General features: G+C 46.8%; 1 protein-coding gene across 2 annotated transcripts in view; it reads left to right on the top strand.

The window, feature by feature from the left end:
* Positions 1-24837, top strand: part of LOC138481120 (glycine receptor subunit alpha-4) — a 1152059-nt gene that overhangs the window by 769303 nt on the left and 357919 nt on the right. For both annotated transcript variants that reach the window (XM_069613038.1, XM_069613039.1), the window contains exons 6-7: positions 6489-6626; positions 15533-15747. In XM_069613038.1, the coding sequence (XP_069469139.1) occupies positions 6489-6626; positions 15533-15747 (353 nt within the window). The remainder of the gene's footprint in view (positions 1-6488; positions 6627-15532; positions 15748-24837) is intronic.

Here is a 24837-nt window from a genome sequence, read left to right as displayed (position 1 = left end):
GAAGGTGTGGCCTGATAGATTATATTCTTAGGTCAATATGTTTTGAACAGGATAGCAGAAGCTCATCAGCACCCCCAGCCATGGGACCTATGTGACTTGGTTGCTCGGATTGCATTACCTTTCCCCTTCCATAACCTAGTCTTTGACCATCCCCTATCAGATCCCATATTTTACTGGAAGCTGGGAGTGTTTGGTGCCCTGTGTGACATGAATGCCCGGTCGGCCGACCTATCAGGCACAGCAGTGTCTGTTCCAAGCAGTGCCTACCATGCTGGGAGTCACATTGAAATGTGTAACTGGTAAGAGTAGAGCAAGGCACAATCCCCTAGTGAGTTTTGTTAGGGGCTTCCATTTTAGATGCCTCTCACAGGAGAGGACAGGCCCAAGCCCAATTATGTACTATATACCCACCAATGCATGGCTCTGCTGTATAGGATACATGCCAGACAAGAGAGAGGCTGATATCTACTAAATGGCACCGAATTCTAGGGTCAATACAGGCTCTCATTCTACTCTCCTGGACTGTTGGTAAAGGGGCCGAAGGGGGTGAAGGGGCGCTTACACCTCAGTGATGTCCTTGAATAGGAAAATGGCTAGCTGTCTCTGAAGAATCCTATGCAGATGACTCGGACTTCCATTTCATGCTTTTGGCTTTAGAGGTTGTAGTCTTAGAAAATGTTCTTTTCAGTCTAGGCGCAAAATGTTTAGCCCTTACAATTTCTATTGTGTAATTGGCTTGTTTATAAATGTGTCTAATAGCAGAGGTCCTGTCTGTAAAGACCGGAGGGGGGTTTCTGTACTCCTGCCCTCTACATGGCAGAGTAGCAGCACGGAACACCCCGGCCAAGATTCTCTATAAGGTAGCTATGGCCGAGTAATCAAGGCTAAAGCTCTCAGGAGGTGATGCAAGCTGGTTCTTAAGTACAGTGTAGTGCCCAAGCCCCCACAAAGGAATGTCCACACACTATGTTAGGTGATAACACAGTTCTTTATATAAATAACGTTCAATATATATACACAATCAATAACACACTTTGTAATCTGGCAATTTCTACATGGCAAATACATACAATGTCTATGTTGTACCACTCTTATCTATTGACTCCTTTAAAATGCAGCAACTGCTGACAGTACCAATGGCATACAAATCAAATAGTAATATGAATCAACATCAGACATAGGAAGGAAGACAAGTTAGGTTAAACAATGGCAGAATGATTTGTCCTGCTACCGAGACAGAGTTCTATGTGAGGATCCCCTCCACCTGCGCAATCAGTAAACAAAGTGTATTAACAAGCCTAGTCCATATATGATTAACATAGTCTTGTTTCCTGCTAAAACTTTTCTGCTACCCCAATGTACCTGGTTTAGCAGAGTTTCTTTGACGGTTCGCCGACGGATCGTCGTGGGTGAACTCCCTTTAAAGCAGGAGCCACAAGGCATCAAGATTCCTCGAGGAAATGTGAACACTGCCGTTGGGACCACAGCTTCTACCTGCATGGTTCTCGTCGACGATCGCTCGTGGACGTCCTGTGAAGATGAGGCATGCGGTGCACCTCGATGACAAGAGTTCATTGCCGCAAAGCAGATTTATGAAGAACGTAGGCCCAGCAAGGGCATTGGGTCATCGGCGTTTGACGTCGGTGATCGGTACTCGACCACGGCTGGCTTTTGGATCTTTGTCAACGTCTTTCTGGACTTCGGGTGGCGGGAACCCCACCGGCAGATTCTCCTTGGTTCGTCGATGACCATGGCTTTCTCCAGCGGGAAAAAGCGGTTGACGGTGATGGCAAGGGTGTACTTGATTTCAAAGTGTCTTAGGCAATGGAGCATTGCAGCTCTGGTGTTCAAGAACCACAGTGTCAAGCTGTCCCTGCTTCTGGGTAACATGACTCAACTGGCTTCCAGTGGTTACAGCAGTCCTCCAAACCCTGGTCGATGGCGATGCACTTCGATGTCTGGGTGCTTCACCTCAGGTTCCTGGTGGACCCCTTCTCCGGTCGGCAGCCTTTTGAGGACTGACTTCCAGGGCGCATTGAAGAAGATTTGCTTTGCACAATGTTTCCTCATAGCTCGGGAAGAGGTCTCCTAGCCAAGTCCTCTCTTGGATCAGTTCTTGGAGACACGACAGCTTTCAGATTGCATCGAAGGAAAGCAGCAGCAAAGCCTTCTTCTTCTAGCTGGGCTTCAAGGTTAAGCATCACGTTTCGACTTTAGCTTTTGAACAATTCTGGTAAGTGAGAGGTCCTCAGATATACTGTTCAGTCTCTCCTTCACACTGCTGGGCCAAGCTCAGGCAGTCAATCATTCAGAAGGGCATTCAGCAGGCAGACAGCCAATAAAGCTCACAGTGCATTCAGGCCATTCTTCTCCATCCTGACAATCACAACAAGGAATGTAGATTGGGGCAAGCACCCAGCCTTTCAGCACACCACATTGCATTCATACCAGTTTCGGGCAGGGATATCTCATTCATTGTGTCAAACACCAGAACCCAGACACCCATAACATGAAATGTATATTGATCACACACTCCATTCACCAAGGTCCCACCCCAAGGGCATACCCACAACATACAGTCATTGGGAAGGCACCAGCCAGTCTGGCCTGGACATCCCCACAATACCATATATGGAATTTCCACCCAACAGCCAGTCAGGGGAAGGGACAGAGTCAGGGCTTCCCAGAACTTTGGGAAAACAAGGTAACAGGCAATAGAAAGCAAGAGGCCACAGGTGCCATCTTGTTTCCTATCAGGAATGGACTGATTCCAATGGCAGGGCCTGGGTATCCCAAAATGGAGGATACTCAAAACACCTGTCAAATTCAGCATGGAGCTGCCACCAGCCCATACCCTGCTCTGTGGGCCGCACACAGGTGCCCAAAGACATACACTGAGGGTGCAGGGTTGTACCCCCACCCATGGGTGCCATAAAGGTATCCCAAAGGTCTGCTCACCACAACCAAAAAGCGACAGAGCTGCCCTACCAGGAGTCCCACATGGACTCCTGTGCAGAAAACAACACAGAACACACATGATAAGGGAGTACAGGACACGGACATGGAGGCCCTGTCGCTCCAATGCATTTCCAGCATCAGACTGTCCAGCACCTATTTGCCTCAGTGATGTAATTTGTGATGTCATCAGTGATGTGATTTGTGATGTCATCATTGTGGTCATAGGCTGTGCAACATGGGGCATGAAGTTAAGGTGGCTTTAGCTGAATTTCAGGGGTTTGTTGCATTAAGTTCTCACCTTAACGTCCCGGCAACTAAAGTTTTTTCCTTGAATTTCAAGGGTTTTGTTATTGCATACATAATTCACATTAATAATACAGACAATTCAGCAAATCAAAACACTGTATTATGTCTAGAAAGTAAAATAAAAAGCAACCACATGCGCCCCAAATAAACCTGTTATTTGCGTATGATATGTACTTAACTTGTTATATGTATTGTTCATGAATAGTTATTAAAATCTTACAGTAACTGGCAATATATTTTAAAATACATATTTACAAGACTACTGCATAAATATGTGTAGATATATTTATATATATTTGTTTTAATGTATAGCCGCGTCTACTAAGGATACATGCGCGGCTACACACAGCAATGACTGAGGGCTGGGAGTAACCCACGTGTGCGAAACGAGCCAATAGACCATCCACACCCTTCGACATTGCAGCAACATCTAAATGCCCTCAGGCTAAATAAGATCACAGGACTGCACTGCAACAAACCTCGCCAGTTTCCACTTGCGTTGCTTTTCTTTAAATTAAATTAGTTAAATAAAAAAAATATACAGCCTTGAACCCTAGTCTGCCAGAGTTCCTGGCCCAGCATTTAACCACTAGGCCACACTGGCTCAATTTTTCATGGGGCATACATTTCATACTTAGCCTATAATTTAATATGTTCAATGATAAATGGCTAGGTATGAAACTATAAAAATCCAGACAGTAATATCATTGTAGCATAATGGTTGAGTGCTGTGTCTCAAACTCCTCATTTTTTCTGTTTTATATGCCGTGTGATATGAGATATTTAAAACTAAGAAAGCACACAGCCTTCAGGACCGTGGACTGTCTGCCATCCATGCAGTAGCCAGGACCGACTCCCGCTTAGTTTCAAAACAAGGAGGTTTCCAGCCCCCTTAGGCCATGTTTCTCTAAGTGTTCTTCTAAGGTGTGCCCAATATATTAGGCAACATGGCCTTAGTGGGCTGACCCCCTTCTCACTTTGAATGTAAGCAGGATTCATTCCAGTTACTGCAGGAATGGGAAACCCACTGTTGCTGTAAAATACCTATTTTTGTATTTGTTATTATTGAATGGGAGACTACAAATACCAGAATGCAACTCAGCAAAAGGCGAAAAAAATGGCTTTGAGTGCAAAGCCTTCAAGGACTGACAGTAGCACGGTTTAAAAAAGTAAATAATTCAGAGGGCCATCCATGCAGTAACCGGTACTGACCCTGCTTAGCTTCACAGCGGGTCTGACCCTACTTAGCTTCAAAGCAAGAAAGGGGCCAGTCCTTCCCTCTAAGTGGCAGCATGGCCTGAGGAGGCTGGCCCCGTCCTCACTTTGACGCCAAGCAGATTATGTTCTGGTTACTGCATGAATAGGAGACCTGGATGGTTATTGAGACACTGACCATGGCCAAAGCCTTGGCCAGTGATTCTTCACCGCCAATATAAAAAAAAAAAATATGAGGGTACCAAACTATACATACCTGCGGTTATCTGTATTCCTCTGTAACCTCGGATATAGCTTCGGATATTGGCAAAACAGCCAGAAAAAAAATGCTTCCAGGTCATCACCAAGTGCCCCCATCATCTGTGCCACCTCTCCCCAGGCGGCTTCCTCACCTCCCCTCCCCTTTGCTTTTCACCCCAGAGCACACACTGCTTCTATGACACTGTTTGCTTTCAGATGGCAGCTATAGACTAGGCTACAGAAAGCTTTCTGTTGCAAACTTGGTCCCTGGACCCCTTACCCCCCTCCAACTCCCAAATTTCACTCAGTTCTTTCTAGCCGTCTACCCTGGTGGCAATTGTTTGTTTCTTGACCTCTAAATAGCTTTTTACTGTGTATCCTTTTCCCATAACCTCGGCTATAGCCACGAATATCTCTTGTATCGAGAGAAAAACAAGATGGCGGTTGTTTCATTTCTGAAAACCATGATCCTGCAATGCACAAAGGGAGATAGAACTATAATTTTTGGGAAGGGGAACCCACTTCTCCATCAAATTTTTAAAAACCACAGCACGGAATAACCCCAAACCATGCATGCCGTGCGAGTCAATGCTTCGTGCCCAAGTTGTTTTGGACCTGGTCCAAATCCATCCAGCGGTTTGGGCTGCGCACTTTGGCAGAAATTGACCTTTTTTGTCTATGGAAAAATGAATGGGAAGTAGGCTGCACTTTTGGAAAAAAAACGTTTATGTGACGCGTAATAACTTTTTTATTTTCTAAAAAATCTTTATGAAACTTTACAGTCTGGTGGGGGGAGGCACACAGACTTTGTAATCACTTTCAAAATTTTGGCCAAATCCGTTACTCAAATCAAAAGTTACTAACAAAAGAATTTTGAGGGGTTCCTATATGCCTCTCACTCACCTTAACTATAGGATGGCTATAGCCTCCATAATTCACCACATAAACTATATGCATTCAAGGCACTACAAAGAAGAACAAAGAGACACATATAGAATGCGTGTACATGTATGGCTATCCATGGAAATGAAAGCTATACTGAAAGCTAAAGTCACCACTGTTATCCGGTCCAGGGGAGCGCTGTTCCCCTCACTTGAGAAAAGCAAAACATCACCCTCCACCTTCGCTTCTTCTTTTCTAATATTTCCTCCTCTGATTAATCTAAATTGGTCTCTGCTTTTCTATTGATCTCTCCCTTTCCCTTGTGTGAAATTTTGTCTATTTTTATTTATCTTTGTTTTTTCTGTCTCTTCTACCTCTTTTTTCGTTTTGGGCATTCTGTTTTTCCCTTGATCTTGTTCTCCTTTTATATAGTGTTTACCACATAAATGCTCTTTTTTGATTAATCTGTTTCATTTCATCTCGCACTCGTTTTTCACCTGATACTCTTTCTCTTATATCGCTCTTTCTGTATTGTTCCCATTTAATATCTCTTTTTCAGCTGCTCGTCCTCACTCTCTGGACGTCTCTATTTTCCATCTCAGCATCCACTATTGCAGAAATGTCGCCTTTGCATGATCTCCTTCGTGCTAATTCGCCAATGTAGTCTCCTTTAGTCATACTTTTGTTTGATTATTCTCCTCCCAACTATAAGATATGATTTATACACTTAGAGACATTCCTCTGTGGTTATTTCTTTCATAAAATAAATCTGACGCGATACGTCTATTTTTTTTTTGTTTTCCTGGTTCCCCTTCATCCCTCTTGTTTAAATTCCCAGTTTTGTTGCCTGTTTTCCTCTGATTCTCGCTCTCTGCCTCTCTTTTCAGTTGGCTATACCATGAACGACCTCATATTCGAGTGGCTGGAGAAAGGACCTGTCCAGGTGGCTGACGGGTTGACTCTGCCCCAGTTTATCCTAAAGACAGAAATGGACCTGGGATATTGTACCAAGCATTACAACACAGGTAAAGCCACTGCCATGGCTGTATTATTATCGAACAGTCCAAATAAGGTTCACAGTATATTCTGCCTCTGTACTCAGCAGAAGACATTACATTTTTTCACACATGACCAGACATAGAACACATATCTAATTAATGCTTCCTGGTTATGAAGCGATCACCTGGAAAATACCCTGAGGTATATTGCAATTGCGACTTCCTAACTTGACCACTAAGCATATTGTATATTTTTGACTGGCTTTGATAGGCATTTAGATTGGTTTCAAATTCTGGTTTATGTGGGGTTTGATCCCTAATACGAGGCTGTCCTATCCCAATCCAATAAATATCACCCATGTGAACACTAAGAAATGACTCATCTCTGATGGGACTGGGAGAGAGGTGTTGCAATTTTTGAAAGGACAGCATGGAAAAGTACCGTACATTTTGCAACTCTAAGTACGTTTAATTGGCTCTGATCTCCTACCATGTTATTTAGCAATGGGTGATATTTGATACGAGTGCAATGTGTAGAGAAGCTGAACAGTAAACACGTGCTGGCCCACACATCTGCCACAGATCAGCTAAGCGCCAACCCAGGGTTCAGAGAAGACAATGAGGGGAGAAGCACACTGATAAGCCCCAGAGAGCTACCACAGTTTCAAGCATCCCCTCGGGAGTATCCCCACAGATGAACTACAGAAAAGCTATGCGGTGCCTAGAGATGGAAACCCAGGGGTGGCCTGGCCCAGCTTCATTGGATTGAACAGGAGGTGGAGCAGTGTGGCCTGCATATCTGATGCCCAGCAATGCAATAAGAATTCATCCACTTGCAGTCCCAAATAATGTATATGCCCCATTAGGTTTTCATGGATGCCACTGATTTCATATAACCCTGCATTCATATTTCCTCAACCCCTTGTACATGTCTTTCTGACCACAGCCAGTGTTTCCATCTAACCCTGCATCCACACTCACCAGTGTTTACGTCTGGCGTCATTACTCTTGCATTCAATCGCCCATTCCTGGATCTGGAGGACAGGAGCCAGTGCCAAGACTTCCACTCATGCCATCTGCTTGGTCCCTGGCTTTACTTGCATTTAGCTTGACTTTTGCCACAGTGTGTTTCGTTCTAGGATCTAGGATTGGGAGGATAAGTAATAACTGCCTCACGTGTAATTCTGTACACAGAACATGTAATCAATACACCTCGGGTACACATTACAATACAATGCTGCTCGAGGAATAGCCTATTTGTGCAATGTGTATTTGTTATATATTATTAGCACCCAGGGCGCCCGGCGGGGAGAGTAACCAACCTGATGGCTGCCTTACCTGCCCTGCATCTTCCCCCACCCTCCGTCCCCTTCTTACTTTTAACCGCCCCCCCAGCCCGACTTACCTGATTACTGTGGCAGCAGCACCCACCATCACGGCTGCTGCCTCTGCTCCGTTGTTCCGCTGGCTGCCATGGAAATGGAGCCCCGCCTTCCTGATCTATGGTGGCCATCTTTATTGAGTATTTTGTCTGAATGAACGGGATGTCGCGAGGAGTCCCATACATTCAAACTAAATACTTTGCTCTTAGCACACCAGGTTACCAGATTGACAACACGAGGTGCTAATTGCAATAATCACCCTTTCCACCTGCTGGAACCAGTGGGCCCGAGTTAAAGGCCCAAGCGTACACGAGGGCCTTTAAATCGGGTGCCGGGCCGTTATGACCCGTTCCAGCTCATGGAACAGGTGATTATTGCTAAAGTAGCATAAGCTATTTAAGCTACTAATTGCCTCACTTAAAAAGGGTTTGATAGAAATACTTTGCCTCTTCATTAAATGAATCATTTTATCTATGAGATTGGCAAATGTAATATGAATGTCGAATGCCGGGCATTGGTAATCCAAAGTATGGTCAGGGTACGAGTCATTCCCTGCTTCAGCGGTTTGGTAGAGGCACATCATCATAGCATTCGAGACGTATTTCATCGGTGGATACAATGTCCCCAGGCATTTGCCATCATGGCAGATTGTTGGTCTTTGCGCACCCTGAAATACAATAAATAAATGATGCATTTAGCACAAGACAGGCTAAATTTGAGCATAGAATCTGTAACATGTGTAAATTGTTTTTTTAAACAAATAGCATCAGCATTTATGCATCTGCTTTGTTATAAGATCACAATTCTCTAGATATCATGTATTGGTTACATTGCTTCATGCCAAATTCCTTTCTCTTCTAAGCTCTGTAGTAACAGGTGTTAATATTAAACAATGCAACAGTTGTGGTGGCGTGGTGTCAACGGATTACTTGTGCATAATAAAGTGCAACAACCTTATTGTACATACAGTTGTGGTTGGATAAATGTCTATAGGGTCAGGTCTCTAAAAATACAAAAGGACGGCCTAGCCGGCTTTCATTGGTAACAATGTAGAGGGGAAAGTAACAAAGAAAGGTCTAAGGGATAATAACTCTTCCACTTCCTTTGGTACTTCCTGGGCCATGATTCCTTCTACTCCCTCTTAGGTATAACCTCTACGGGTGTCCTCTAGTCCTAATTTCTTCTAGAATGCGGTATGGGATGAACGCCTAGGAGTTTCAACTAAACATGAGGGACAGGTTGAGGGAACACTGTCCAGAAAGGCAGTGTAACAAAAATATGGGCATTGGCCCATTGTAAACAGGACCGTGGATCAAAGTCCATATTCCCTAGTCTTAAACAGGACTAAATGTTCAATTCCCAACTCCCAAGCATTACAAAGTTCCAGGGATAGAGCACCCATCTTGCGTCTCCTCTGTTTGCTTCTTGGCTCAGATATTGTCACGCTCTAACCCTCACCTTCTCATGATCAGAAACGGAACATGCCTATCTGCAAGAACTTACAAGCAGGAATTACATCCATCACCTGGGCATCACACTGGGGTTTTACCAGTAATAATTCCTGCCCCCACTTGTCTGGGTCCTTTTCATACTGGCGTTTCTGTTTCCCCATCAGTCGAGGGTCACCTTTCTGGGTTTGAGCCCTTAATGACCATTGGCTTCTCCTTTGGGGTCTTTGACTCCTGCTAGAAGCTGTGCTTAGTGCTTATCCTTAGTAGACTCTTTACATTTGCTCTCTGCATTCTGGCTTCTGCCAATTCCTGGATAGGGTCTCCAGCCAACTCATGTCTGTTTGATTACCTTGAGCTCTGAGTTTTGTCACAATCTGAGCCACAGCCCTCATTAAGCTGTGGCGTTTCCCCTGCCTTCCTTTTATCTTTCTTTCTTCTACACAATCGCCCTCTCTTTCCCTCTCTCTCATTCTCTTTCTCTGTCTGTCTCGCTGTCTCTCTGCACCTTTTCTGTAGACAAATACCTCACAGCTTGTCTCCTTCCACCTCCTTTTATCCATCCCATAGATTCCCCAAAATTGCAGCCAACTGGTTGGGAAATCTTTCTATTCACAATTGTAAGGTGCATCGGTGATCAGTGAGATTGGCATTCTCTCCATCACCGCCTTACCCAGTGTCTCCTATTCCGCTGCCATGTGTGTGCTAGGTTTTTCAACCCCTTCATTTCCCTAATTGCTAGATTGCTATTCTGAACAGAGACCAATAGTTTAAGACTTCAGACCTCCATGGTAGAGTCGAAATGGAAGCTCATCTGGCAGGGCACATTCAACACACACACCGTTCCTTCACCGGGTTTTGTGGGCCCATGGGTCCCCCACTTGCTTATGACTGGTGGTGACCACATCTCATTCTGCTTGAGTAGTGCAGCATAGCTCTCAAACTGTCCATTTGTTTGACGGTATATACGAAAAGTGGGCCTCATTCTAAATTGCCCGGCACACAGTTAAAGGGGCAGTATTAACGTTTATCAGCACTTTTACCAGACCGGCCAACAACAACTTTGCCGGTAGGGGTTAAGGATTTACCTCCAGCCAAGTGATGGAGGTAACTCTGCCCCCTACCAGGAAAAACTGCCTTCATTACGGGGATTAACTGCCTTTAACAGCATTTGTAATCTGGCGGTTATTCCGGCACACCAAGTGCGGTAACCACAATTCCATTCGCCGGCATTCCGGCAGATTTACCGCCGGAGTGCAGACATACTTGAAATGAGGCCCAGTGTGTATATCCCTCTGATTAACGCTGAGGACTGTGGGCTTCTGGTATGGATGGTCATAATCCCGGCCTTGTTCTCCAAGCAGGTGAGGAAAGGCTTGTTTGTTCACCAGGTATAACACACAGTGAATCCTCACTTTTCAAGTGTCCTTGTGAATGGTGGGCTGTGACATTCTAGCAATACCATAGCTGGGGATGGTGAATTGACTCTGGGGGTTCCCTAATTCACCACCTGAAGGGGTTAGATAGGGGGATGGCTCCTCGTGGCCTCCAAACACCCCTCCCACACACACCAAACTGCACACACTATCAAACTTTGCCAGACAATATTAAATATATCAACATCGGGAGGATAAAGGACTGAGATGGTGCAGCCAGGATTCCAAGCTGTGATTGCAGGGTGCAGACGTCAGAGGCAAACACTTAACCCTCTGAACTATTTTACCAGAGATTTCGCCTCACCCTGTGTTGTCTGGTAGCAAAGGCAGCAGTCATGTGTGACATTTGTACAGCTCAACTGACTGGATATACATTGTAATAGGTGATGGAGTTAGTTTACCATGTTGGTGTTAGTTGTAGTTAGATAGGATTTTGCACTGTGGCCTCTGAGAAGTAGGTAGGATGTAGTGCCTTTGTCAGGGTAGTGAGTGTGTGGTGCCAGATGTGATGGTGTCAAAGACTTATTTGTGTTCTGTCTATGTACCCTCAACATCTTACACAATGTTATGTTATGTAGGATTTATATAGTGCACCACTGCCATTCACAAAACACTGTGGGGCTGAAAATATTTTATGAAATCATTACATTTTACCTAATGTGTATCTGTTTTTCTCTTAAACACGGACAACAAGATATAAAGATATATCATAATCTACTTGAATTATGCTTTCATTAAAACCTTTAATGATAAGTCAGGCTACATAGATCTCCACATAAGCATGGCTAATAAACGTAAATGAAACGTATAACAAGAAAGTCTTCTCTGTTAAAGTGCATTTTGAAAGCAGCATAACAAATAAAGAAATAACATGACACTGACAAAATGATTCTGGTTTTTATCAAAACAGGAAATTAATAGAATCACTTTGGAAAGAGCATGAGTAATATATATCTTAACCATTGCTACCATTTACCGGCCACCTGGCACTATCACCCTGTTTTTCTCTGAATAGGCTGAATTCTGCTCCTCCCTACTCTCTTCCACCTCCAACCTCCTCCTCATGGGTGACTTCAACATCCAACTGGAGTCCCCCACTTCAGCATCCACTCTTTTCATTGATCTCTGCGCCTCTCTGTCTCTCTCCATTCTCCCCTCCGGTCCAACTCACTCAGCTAGACACACCTTGGATGCCATCATCCACTCTGACCTCTCTCTCACTCCCCCTGGTCACCCCTCATATCAGGTCAGACCATTCTCTACTCTCCTCCCACCTTGTCCCCTTCAGCCCTCCTACCTCTCCCTCTAAAAGCCCTGCCAACCTCATTTTCGAACATCTGCCTGATGAAACGAGTGTCAGCTGCTGCCTTTGCTTCAACGTTCATCCCTCCTTCCCCCTTACCTGAGGCTCTACTACTGACTCTGCTCTCAGCAACCTTCCCTCAGCCATCACCAATACTCTCAACATCCTTGCCCCAGTCATGAGGATCTGCCTGAAACCCACCTCTGAGCGTAACACCTGGTATGACGCCGATTTTGCAGTTCTGAAACGAAAATGCAGAGCAGCAGAACAGAAGAGTCAAACCTCAGGTTCACCCTCTGACAAACTGGCCAGCAGCCTGCTTTAAAGACAATACAGACTCCCCACCCTTGCCAGGAAAAGGGCTCACATTCAGGCACGGGTATCTGGTGAATCCAATATCATGGCTGAACTCTTCAACATCTGCAGGGAGCTAGACAACCCTTCCGCAGTCTCCTCCTCCCTTCTTCCTTCCTAGGCCCTCTGCAACGCACTGGCAACACACTTTACCACCAAATTCAGGGCATCCTGTAACTCACCCTCCAAACCCATCCCATTCCCACTTGCCGCACTTGGCCACTCACTCTCCTCCTTCCTCCTTCTCCTCCTTCACCCCTGTCACACCTGAAGAGGTTAACAGAGTTGTCCTCTCTATGAAGGCTTCTGCAAAACAGCTTCCCCTGCTCATCCAGAACCATCAAGGACAACATTGGCTCTCTTGCCCCTGCACTCACTGATTTCTGCAACCACTCTTTCGCCTCTGGTTCTTTCCCTTCTTCCCTCAAGCACTCCCTTGTGCCTCCGCTCCTGAAAAGACCTTCAGCAGACCCTACCTGACCTTCCAACTACTGCCCTATTTCAATCACCCCCTTCCTCGGAAGACTGCTGGAGAAGCTGGCCTTGCGTCAACTCAACCCACACACTGAACTTGTCGGTGGTCTCCACAATCATCAATCTGGATTCCGAGCTTCCAGAGGCACGGAAACTGCTCTTCTAAATACCCGTGAAGAACTGCTTGCTTCCCTGGACTCTAACTCCCCTGCTGTCCTCATCCTCCTTGATCTCTCCTCTATCAACCATTCCATCCTCATACAAAGGCTCTACAATACCCCTGGTATCTGAGAACGGGCACTTGAATGGCTGACCTATTTCCTAACTGACTGGCACCTTCTCCTCTCCTACTTCCTTCTCCACATGTGGAGTTCCCCAGGGATCTATCCTCTCCCCCTGGCTCTTTAACATCTGCCTTGCTTAGCTGGCACTCCTCATCTCCTCCTTCTCTCCCAACTTCCAGTGTTGTGCAGACAACACTCAACTCTTTTTCAGACTTCCTGCTGACTCACTTGCACCTTCCTTTATCCCTGACTGCCTATCTGCCACACAGTCCTCGTGCACCTCCAACGATCTCTCCCTCAATACCAGCAAAACTGAGATCCTTCTGATTGGGTCCCCTGCTCCCTCCTTCTTCCCTTCTCTCTGGTCCTCCCTCATTGGGCTCTCCACCTGTACCGTCTTCTGAAGCTAGAAACCTTGGTATCATCTTGGACTCCTCTTTCTCCTTCCTCCCTCACACTCAGCAAGTTGCCAAGAAGTTCCCACTTTCAACTTTTCCTTCTCAAAGCAATTCTCCCTTTTCTCACCTTCCCCCAGAAGCTCAATGTTTCCTGAGCCCTGGTTCTCTCTAGGCTTGATTATTGCAACAGCCTTCTCCTCAATCTTTCTCAATCTTCCTTCGTCCACTCTGCGACCCCTTCAGCTAATCCAGAATAGAGCAGCAAGACTTATCCTTGGCCTTAAGCACAGGGCTGCATCTCTCTGGCCCCAAAAAGTCTCCACTGGCTCCCGGGTTACTGCAAGGATCACATTAAAATCCCTCTGCATCATCCACAAGTCTGTCTAGGGCCAGGGACCTCACTATCTTCAACCCTCTCTCATAAAATACTCTCCTTCTAGACCTCTACATTCCTCATGCACCAACTGCCTGTATGTAAAGCATTTCGCTAAACAGAGATCAGGAGGTTGCTCGCTTTCCTCAGCTGGAACCCTCCTATGGAACAGCCCCTCCCTCTGCGTCTTGAGCAGGACCTTCTTAAGTTCCAAAAGCACCTCAAGAGCTTCCTCTTTTACTCCTCCTTCCCTTCTTCCCACCCCTGCTAATCTCACATTTGCTGTGATTTGTGTCTTGAACCCGTATGCATCCTCGGGCCCCTGACCACTCACCCCCAATATCCCCAGCTTCTGTCTACCTTCAGCACTTGCCTCGGCACCCCCTCCGCACTAGCGACTTGCACTTTCACCCAACGCGGCTCCTGGCAGCATAGCACTTCCCATACCTGTCACTTCATCCATACCCTCAAGCTCGGACCCCCAGCATGTACCCCACTGCCATCTTCCTTGCTGCACTTCCATGTTCTGAATACTCACAAGACATAGTAGGGTTGGCCGTTCCCTCCCCCACTTGTATCTTTGAATATATTTTACATTGTATCATAATCCCATGTTCCCGCCCTGTTGCCCTGTCGGCGCTTTGAAACGGAATGTATTTGCTGTACAAGCACCTAACAAGCAAACAGTAAACTAAACTAAACATATATTAAACACCTTTGCCATCAAGTTACAAACTTCAGGAATGCATTTTCCCCAAGACCTTTAATAAGAAAGAACGGACAACAGAAAACAAAACGCTCTTCTACATTTACTGATTCCATCACAATCAATTGATGTAATTAGACAAGGCATGCAAATAACCAATGTCCTAATTATAGCAAATCAAATTATGGGACAAATGATTGAAATAAAAGAGAATTGATCAATATGATCAACGCACTGTATCCCTCCTCAAATGCCATCAAAGCGTCCCATTGTACTGTGCAGTACTTTATACCATTAGTTGTGCCTCGTAGACTGCCTGCGGCACCGGGTCTATGCGCCCAAACTAAACATGTATCAGTGCTGATAACCCTTCTTAAAATGTGAGGATCGGATGGTATGAAAGTTGTGGGGGACAATTTCAAGTGCACAGATTAACACCAGATAACACTGTATATAATCTGTCTGCTGGTCCTATTGCTTTCCCCCTTACTTCCATGAACCTGAGGCTAATTGCTGTTATTTTTTTTGTTATATTGCAGAAAGCTAATGCCAAACACAACAGCTGTGTAATTATATTTAGTGGAGATCAAATCTGTATTAACTTAGAATCATGTTTGTGCTTGGCAATAGCATTTTCTGAACTCTTGAAACCCTGTTATTGTGTAGGCCGCTACACCCGTCTAGGAATGGCTGTCACTGTAGTGCAACCAGCCAATCAATAGGAGACAGGAAATGAGCAATGATCCGCCTCTGTGCTTTCTGTCTCCGCACTCAGGCATGTTCACCTGCATTGAAGTGAAGTTCCACCTGGAGCGGCAGATGGGCTACTACCTGATCCAGATGTACATCCCCAGCCTGCTGATCGTCATACTCTCATGGGTCTCCTTCTGGATTAACATGGACGCCGCTCCAGCTCGAGTTGGCCTGGGCATCACCACCGTGCTGACCATGACGACCCAGAGCTCAGGCTCCCGGGCCTCTCTGCCAAAGGTCAGTAGCAGCTGCAAGGAAGGGGAGCCCCCTGGCCACGTCAACTGGGCACCATTGTTTTGTGTCCTAATGGGTGTGGACTACCTGAATTTGATTTGAAAAGATACGAAAAGAGCACCAATAGTGTGCAAAGTGTACATTTTCCCAAGTCAAAATTTTGTTTCTTTGAATTGTGCATTATTTGGTCCTGATTCGAAACATACTTGTAAATTACTACTTTCAATCAAAGATAGATTTACAAGAGCTAGAATAAAATGGCCTGGTTGCGCGAGTCAGGAGGGAGGAACAGAGTAAGTCCCAGCGCACCTCGCAGTCAGAAAGGGCACCTCGGGCGGCTTCCACAGGCTCCAAGGTGTGCCAGAGCAGGCCCAGCACAGATCCAGGATGTTCAGATATTGAAAGCACGGATCTGCATGAAATTACTGAATGGAAAAGTCGGAGTCCCAAAAGTCCGTTTTTGTTGTTTTTTTCCCCTATTTGTTTGCATATATATATGTGGGGGGAGACCCCCACACCCGCCCCACCTTACCCCTATACATTTTATTTACTTTACCCCCCTACATATATATATATATATATATATATATATATATATATATATATATATATATATATATATATATATATATATATATATATGAACAAATAGGGGTCTGACTTTTGGGCTTTGGACTTTTTGCCCTCTGTCATTTTGTCCTATTCCGAAAGCACGGGTGCCGGGATGGAGCCATTCTCTGGTGGTGCAAGTCAGGTGGGCGGGAGCAGCAGAGGCCCCAATCGGGGTGAGTCGTAATGTCAACAAGGGCACCTCAAGCCGCTTTCCTCAGTCTGGCCTTCAGGTCAATGCAATTGAGTAAAATTCGAAAATCCGTTTCTGAGGCTTGTGGAATCTGCTTAGATCACATGCTGTGCATAGGCCGACATCTAGTGGAAGCTGCGGAGTATTACAGTTTGTTTTTCGAAACTCGAAAATGGGCGTCGACACAGGCGTGCCAGTAATACTATCCCTAGTGTGACGTCCACTGTACCCAAGATCCCTCACGCGTCTAGGATCCTCAGATTGTTTTTTTCCGCCATACTGGTCGGAAGCATCTTGCGGAGTCCCCAGGCCTTAGCCATACTTTTGCTAATTATTGAAGTTTAAAATTATTTATTGACATCCTTCCCCACCCCAACGTCGACCCTCGACACTCGACGACGGCTGGAGAAGACATCGACCGTCGGCTGCTGCACGACGGATCTGGGCCTCGGAAGGCCTCTGGCCTCGGCCCGGGCCTAGTAGGCCGCTGGCCTCGGCCCTGCAAGTAGGGAGAGTGGGGGGTGGTACATACTCTTCACTCTTGGTATATAGGTACACCTTATATATTTCCTACACTTACCAGCCCGCTGCCTCAAGGTGCGTATGGAGGGTACCCCTTCCCAATTCTGCCCCAAGTGCAACCGCAAATACCCTTGGGTCGACAGGCACGCCACGTGCAATCTCTGCTTGCCAAGGGACCACCCCGAAGCGAACTGCAGAGCGTGTAGTAGGTTTAAGCCTAAGACACTTAAGGACCGTTCGACAAAGCGTTGGGCCCACCACGCCAGGCAGGCGGCCATGGCAGCGGAGGGCGCCTTCAGCGATGGCAGCGACGCCATACTTTCGGACGGCGAGGGCATTACGGCGTCGAAAGACTGCCGAGCGCAGGTCCCCGACCTCGGAAGGTTGTCCGACAGGGCGGCTATGGGGAAGACCCCCGGCGACGCAAGCGCTACACACACTACACACACTAAACACACTAAGTCCAACCGAACCTCGACGACGTCGATTTCTCGGAAAGAGGCACAGATAGAACGGTCCGACTCGGTGTCCTCTGGGCGCTCTCGATCGAGATCGCCTCATGACGCAAGGCAATCATCCACTCTTGCCAAGAGTGCCTCGCTCCCTAGATTAACGGAAGTTCGATCGTCGGAAGACGAAGACGACTTCCACCCCCAGGCCGCGCTCCAGGAGACCGAGGCCGCAGTTAACACCAGCGAGGCCCCACGCTCGAAACAAGTTACCTCTCCCGACCCTCGACGCCAGGCGTCGAAAGTCTCTGGGGCCTCCAAGGGGCAGGGAAAACATTTTTCCACGCACGGGGAGGGGGGGAAACAGCGGAAAGCACAGCCTTCCACTCCTGTAAGACCATCCTTCCACCCTAAGCAGACAGACACACATAAATCTACTGGGACATCAACATCCAGCAAGGGTACCCTTGATAAGTCCTCTAAGTTGCCTATTAAAGTCATACCCTGTTCCAAAGAATGGTCCAGTGAAGACATAGACAGGGTCATGTCAAGGATGTCTTCCTTAGCTGATTTTTATGACAAAAACCCAGAACATTTCCTTTCGTATGACCCTCAAGGGGCCACACCCTCAGGCTCCTCTGATCCTATCCCCCTAAGTAAAAAGGCCCGGTTCGAAAGACCTGAACCCTTCGAGGTGCAGCCTTACTCTACTTCATACTCTACTCCACACCCCAGATACCAAGGACAGCCTTTCCCTGAAGGGGACCAGGAGTTTACAATTATGGAGGACCAAACCGGAACTGAATACTATGCGGATGATGAGGACCTGGAGGAGGTAGAAGATGAGCAGGAAATTTACAGAGTAGATTCCCCGGTAGAGAGCGAAGCCCCAGTTACCGACTCGCCAGTTGATAACCAGCCCCTCCTTAATGAAGTTCTTGCTCGCGCAGCAGAAAATTTTCACATCGACACCCACGGTGTACAGGAGGAAAGGGACTTCGCAGAAGAGTTGGTGGGAGAGAGGAGGCCGGTCGCTCAGACCATCCCTATCCTTAAATCCATCCAACGTAGAATAGATCCATCCCTGGTGAATCCTAACCTCACCAGAGCCGTCAACCCCAGAGTCGAAAAACTTTTTCGGACAGCCCAGTCTGACCCTCTGTATATAAGAGGACATCTTAAACCAGACTCCCTAGTGGTTACCAACACTCGGAAGAGGGCTGGGACACCCTTATCGTCGTCAGAAGCTCCTCCCGACAAGGAGAGCAAAAGACTGTATGGGTTTGGCAGGAAGGTAGCCTCAACGTCCGCCTACCAAGCAAGGATCGCAAACTCCACCACCCTGTTGGCAAGTTACAACTGCCATCAATGGGAAGAGGTCGCGGCGCTCATAGCCTCTGCTCCTGAACCGTTAAAGGGCCAGTTGGCTCGGATCTCGGCAGAAGGGAGAGCCGTGTCTGGCTGCATATTAAAAGCAACTTTCGACGCCGCGGACAACGCAGGAAGATTGATAGCAGAAGGTACTGTTATCAAGAGACATGCGTGGTTACGGCAGTCAGGGTTCAAAACAGAAACCCAGGCTTCATTAATAGACAAGCCGGTGGAACCCGATCTATTGTTTGGGAAAGCGGTCGAAGACGCACTTAAGAATGCCAAGGACGAGTACGAGACTCTCAAATCCCTTGGCCAGCTTACCAACAAACCCCCTAACTAGAGGGGGAATAGTAATTTTCGTCGCCCACGCGGCCAAAATTCACAAAGAGGCAACTATGCCCAAGGACAGGGTACACAATGGAACAACAACCAGCAGTCTACCCAAAGTTACGGCAGGGGTAACAAGAGAGGTCGGGGAAGAGGCAGAGGCAGCCCCAACAAGGGAGGGGGCACGCCTCCACCAAAGCAGTGACGCTCAGTTCAGGGTCCCTTCTCACGCAACCCCAGTAGGGGGACGCATTTCCAACTTCACCCAGGCTTGGGAAGGGATCACCTCAGACAGATGGGTGCTGTCAACAGTGTCCACAGGATATTGTATAGAATTACTGCAGCGTCCCCGGAACCACCCTCCACGACAAAGAATACACTCCTTAGAACATCAGAAGATCCTTCTCGAGGAGATCGCCATTCTGCTAGAAAAGGACGCGATAGAACTCGTCCCAGGACACCAGGTAAACAAGGGTATCTATTCAACTTACTTCCTTGTGCCAAAGAAAGATTTGACAATGCGCCCAGTATTGGACTTACGGCCTGCCAACAAGTATGTCAAGCCCCAAAAATTCCGTATGACCATGCTACAAGAGGTAATCCCCCTCCTAAAAAAGGGGGAGTACATGGCAACCTTGGATATGAAAGATGCTTATTTTCATATTTCCATGCTCCCAGCCCACAGAAAATACTTGCGCTTCAAGGTAGACAGTCGCCACTACCAATTCAAGGTACTGCCCCTCGGGATAGCTTCAGCACCAAGGGTATTCACCAAGGTACTGGCGGTGGCAGCTGCACACCTACGCAGGGAGGCAATCCTTGTGTACCCTTATCTGGACGACTGGCTCATAACGGGGGAAACCCCAGGAATTTGCAGGTCAAACATTCAGAGGACTATCGACCTCCTCCACGAATTAGGCTTCTCTATCAACGAGAAGAAGTCAAGTCTGGTGCCAAGCACCTCAAAACAGTTCCTAGGAGCAATCCTAGATACTCAGAAAGGGTTTACCTTCCCTTCGGAAGAGAGAATTCGGAATATACTACTGCAGATTCCACATTATCAGTCACGTCAACAAATAACGGTACGCAAAGCAATGCGGTTACTGGGCATGATGGCGTCATGCATTTACCTGGTCCCCCACGCGCGTCTGCGCATGCGTCCCATGCAGGAATGGTTGGCGAAACAGTGGACTCAGGCAAGTGGTCAGTGGGACGATCTAGTGGTAGTTTCGCCAACACTCGTACAGAGCTTACACTGGTGGACAAGAGAGAATCTCGCAAGGGGAAAACCCTTTTACGATCCCGAAGTACAAGCAGTGGTGACTACAGATGCATGCCTGACTGGGTGGGGAGCTCACCATCTCCACCACACAGCTCAGGGTCTCTGGTCTCACTCAGTAGCCAAGAACCACATCAACCTGCTGGAACTTCTGGCAGTATTCCGAGCGCTTCGGGCGTTCGAGCCCCATCTGCTAAACTTGTCGGTGCAGATCCGGACGGACAGCACAACAGCCATGTTCTATCTGAACAAACAAGGAGGGACTCGTTCGCCAAATCTGTCCAAGCTTGCCCAGAAAATCTGGATATGGGCACTCAGACGGAACATCTTCCTGTCATCACAACATGTTCCAGGGGAGCTCAATTCCCTAGCGGATGCCCTAAGCAGAGACTCCCTCCCAGAAGATCACGAATGGGTCCTTCACAGAGATATCGTAGAGGATCTCTTCTCTCAGTGGGGTTTCCCCACTATAGACCTATTCGCCACAAGCGAAAACAAACAATGCCCAGGATTTGCATCCAGGTTCCCCCAGCCAGACTCCCAAGGGAACGCCCTGTGGATGAACTGGTCAGGGATGTTTGCGTACGCTTTTCCACCAACTCCTCTCATCAGGAAGGTGGTGTACAAGATGAACAAGGAATCGATGACGCTCATCCTAGTTGCTCCCATGTGGGCGAGACAACCATGGTTTCCACACCTACGCAGGATGGCGGTGTGCGAGCCCATCAAACTCCCAGCCTGGTACAACCTACTGTCCCAGCAACAAGGTCAAACAGTGCACCAGGAACCCAACTCAATGAACCTGGCAGCATGGCTCCTGAAGTCATAGAGTTTGGCCATCTCAATTTACCACAGAGGTGTATGGACATCCTAAAAGAATCCAGGAAACCAAACACAAGGCACTGTTACTTTGACAAGTGGAAGAGATTCGTTATTTGGTGCCAGAATAAACAAATCAACCCAGTTGATTGCACTCCTTCCAACGTTGTAACATACATGCTCCACCTGCTGGACGCAGGTTTGGTTTTTAACTCTCTGAAAGTACACCTGGCAGCCCTCTCGGCTTACACCACATCCCATAACAAGGTATCGTGGTGGAAAGTACCAGTAGTTAAAGCCTTCATGGAAGGAGTAAAGAGACTTCACCCTCCTATTTCGAACCCACCGCCAGGATGGGACCTCAATGTGGTGCTAGCTAAACTCATGGGCCCCCCTTTCGAACCCATGCATAAAAGTAGTCTCAAACACCTGACTTATAAAACGGCCTTCTTAGTAGCCATTACCTCTATAAGAAGGGTCAGTGAAATTCAGGCTCTGTCAGTGCAGGATCCTTTCTTTACTATCCACAAAGACAAACTGGTTTTACGCACACACCCTAGGTTCTCACCTAAATTGATATCTAAATTCCATGTAAACCAGTCCATCGAGCTTCCGGCTTTCTTCCAGAACCCGCAAAGCTCGGCTGAGGTGAAACTACACACCCTAGATGTGCGTAGGGCGGTCCTCTACTATGTAACAAAACCAGACCGCTAAGGAAAACAGATCAACTGTTTGTCTCCGTAGCTACAGGCAGAGAGGGAGATCGCGTCTCTAAGGGCGCTATCTCGAAGTGGATTATCAACTGTATACAGCTGTGTTACTCTCTTTCTGAAAAAACTCTGCCTTTTACGCCAAGAGCCCACTCTACTAGAGGCATTGGGGCCACTCTGGCTTTCATTGCAAATGTTCCCCTCGACACCATTTGCAAAGCAGCTACTTGGAGCTCTATTCACACTTTTACTCAGCATTACTGCATTGACACTCATTCCAAGACAGATACACAAGTGGGACAAGCGGTTCTGAGACACCTGTTTGCTCATGACTCTTCTCACATCCCACCTCCTTCTTCTGGTACTGCTCGCTAATCTATGCACAGCATGTGATCTAAGCAGATTCCACAAGCCTCAGAAGGGATACATTACTCACCGTAATCGTATTTCTGATGCTTGTATCTGCTTAGATTCACATGCGACCCACCCTTCCTCCCCTCCGAGAGAAGGCGCATGATTGCTGGTAGTCTTACCTTTCTGTCTATCTGCTTGGATTATCAGTACTCACGCTACTCCTCATGCTTCCTCATGTCAGAAAAAATACAATCTGAGGATCCTAGACGCGTGAGGGATCTTGGGTACAGTGGACGTCACACTAGGGATAGTATTACTGGCACGCCTGTGTCGACGCCCATTTTCGAGTTTCGAAAAACAAACTGTAATACTCCGCAGCTTCCACTAGATGTCGGCCTATGCACAGCATGTGAATCTAAGCAGATACAAGCATCAGAAATATGATTACGGTGAGTAATGTATCCCTTATGATTTTATAAACTAACCCCACCAACCCTGCTTGAGTAGGGATACATTGTGGACAGGAACATGTTTGTCTTCTGGGCTTGTACCTACTAGGATCCAAACACTTCAGTTGCACTCTTCTTCGGACCTCAGTTGGAACGGGTGTACTGCTCTAACGCCTCCTTACCCACTCTTGGCCAGCATAATGGCCCAGAGGAAAAAGCCTCCAATGGGAGAAACACCTAGTGGCAAAACCAAGTGTAGGTCAAGTGAAGAAGTCAACTCTAAGGATTCAGGAGTTCTCAGGCACAGTGACAGCCGCACTCTGAAAAGCCAGAGTTTCAAAGCACTGCCATCTCACCACATTCAGCTTAAATTGCGAGTCCCAGCCAATGACAGGAGTAGCATGCTACAACCCTGCAAACATGCGTCATTAAGCGGCATGAGAATTAGAACACCCTCACAGCCATCTCAGAACATAAGCACTACATTGCAAACCTATGCACGTCATCTTGCTGTATCTGATGGAGCAGTCATCATGTTTACTGGTACACAACACCCAGGAAATGTGCAGAGGTCAACTTCGTGAATAAGTTGACCTCTGCATTTCAGAGAACTGGGCATTTAAATGAAATGCATTTTCTGTTATTTCCTTAGATGGTGAGTTTTTGTAAATAGGGCCCTGAGACTTCACCTGTCTTGGGAGGATAGCTCAGGGGCAACGTGCTCGCCTTGTAAGCAAGACGACATGGAGCAACACAGGTTAGATCCCCAGGTCGGAGCTTAGAAACCTCTGGGTATTAAGCGTGTGATAAATAACCAATCATAATCATGGTGCATAGCATGACGTGTTGTCGGGTCTAGGAATAGGTATGGCACAGCAGAAGTTGCAAAGTACTAACGGCTCGGAATCTGTAATGGGGAAGTCTGGTAACTCAGGAACCGAACTTTTTAACAATACTGAATAACAGCAGGTGCTTGTAAACAGCCTAGTAAAGGTGGGCAGTCATCTACTGGCATTGTCTATACACTGCTTTCTTGAAAAACACATCTTCACTGACCTAGTGGCTTTCATGTATTGCGCTGGCAGGTCTAAAGTGTGTTAAGCTCACAATTTGCGCGTGCATTTTTCATGCATGACAATCCACAAAGAATCACAAATGCGGCAGACACAATTTGTGCCTGCCACACTTTAGACACAAAAAATGCACCTGATTCATACAAGAATAAAAAGAATGAATAAGGAGTTGGTCATCTTCCCTCAACTCAATGCCCACTAGGACATTATCCCTGACAAGAAACAGCCGCTCAAATACAGTCCACTGCCAGTTTCTGTTTTATGGGATCTGTTCAGGATATTGTCTCAAGTGAGATAATCAGTTTTTACAGTGCTGTAGTTTCAAATTAGCAAACATATCACGTGGAAGGAACCTAATGGCTGATCCCCCCAGAATGTTAGAAGGGAAAGGTCCATGAACATGTAAGTGTTTTGCCTCTGATGGCATAAATCACCAATGGAGATGAAGGCGGGAGGCGTTGGGAGATAGGTACCATTGGTAGACAATGGGCAAGAGTCTCAAAAAAATGTTTGCCGCAAGTGAGGAGATGAATTATCGCATCTCCTCACTTGCGCTAAAAAAAAGTATCAGCCCAATTCACAAAGTGCATCTGAATGCGTGAGCTCTTTTTTTTTTCCCCTGTTGCTAAGGGGGCATTTCTGGGCATTTTAAAGGGAATCCTGAATTCTCAAACAGGATGCGTCTCGAAATACCCAGAAACTTGGGACATTCCCCTGCGCCTTTTGCAACAGGTGCAGGAGGAGCCATAGATCATGGTAGGGTCAGATCTGACCCAGGCATGATTTGTTTTTGAAGTGTCAAAGTTGCAGATTTAAATTGCGGCTGTCAGACAACCATTTCCATAACCCAAAAGGGGCTGGGAATGTTTGTTTTAGTCATTATAGAGTGAGCCCTTTAACCGCCCATCTCAGTGAAATACGCTCCCAGTAAGCAC

Source organism: Ambystoma mexicanum, chromosome 5p (assembly GCF_040938575.1).
Source record: "Ambystoma mexicanum isolate Mex_15411 chromosome 5p, UKY_AmexF1_1, whole genome shotgun sequence".
Classification (NCBI taxonomy): Eukaryota; Metazoa; Chordata; class Amphibia; order Caudata; family Ambystomatidae; genus Ambystoma; species Ambystoma mexicanum.
This window is presented reverse-complemented; position numbering and strand designations above follow the sequence as displayed.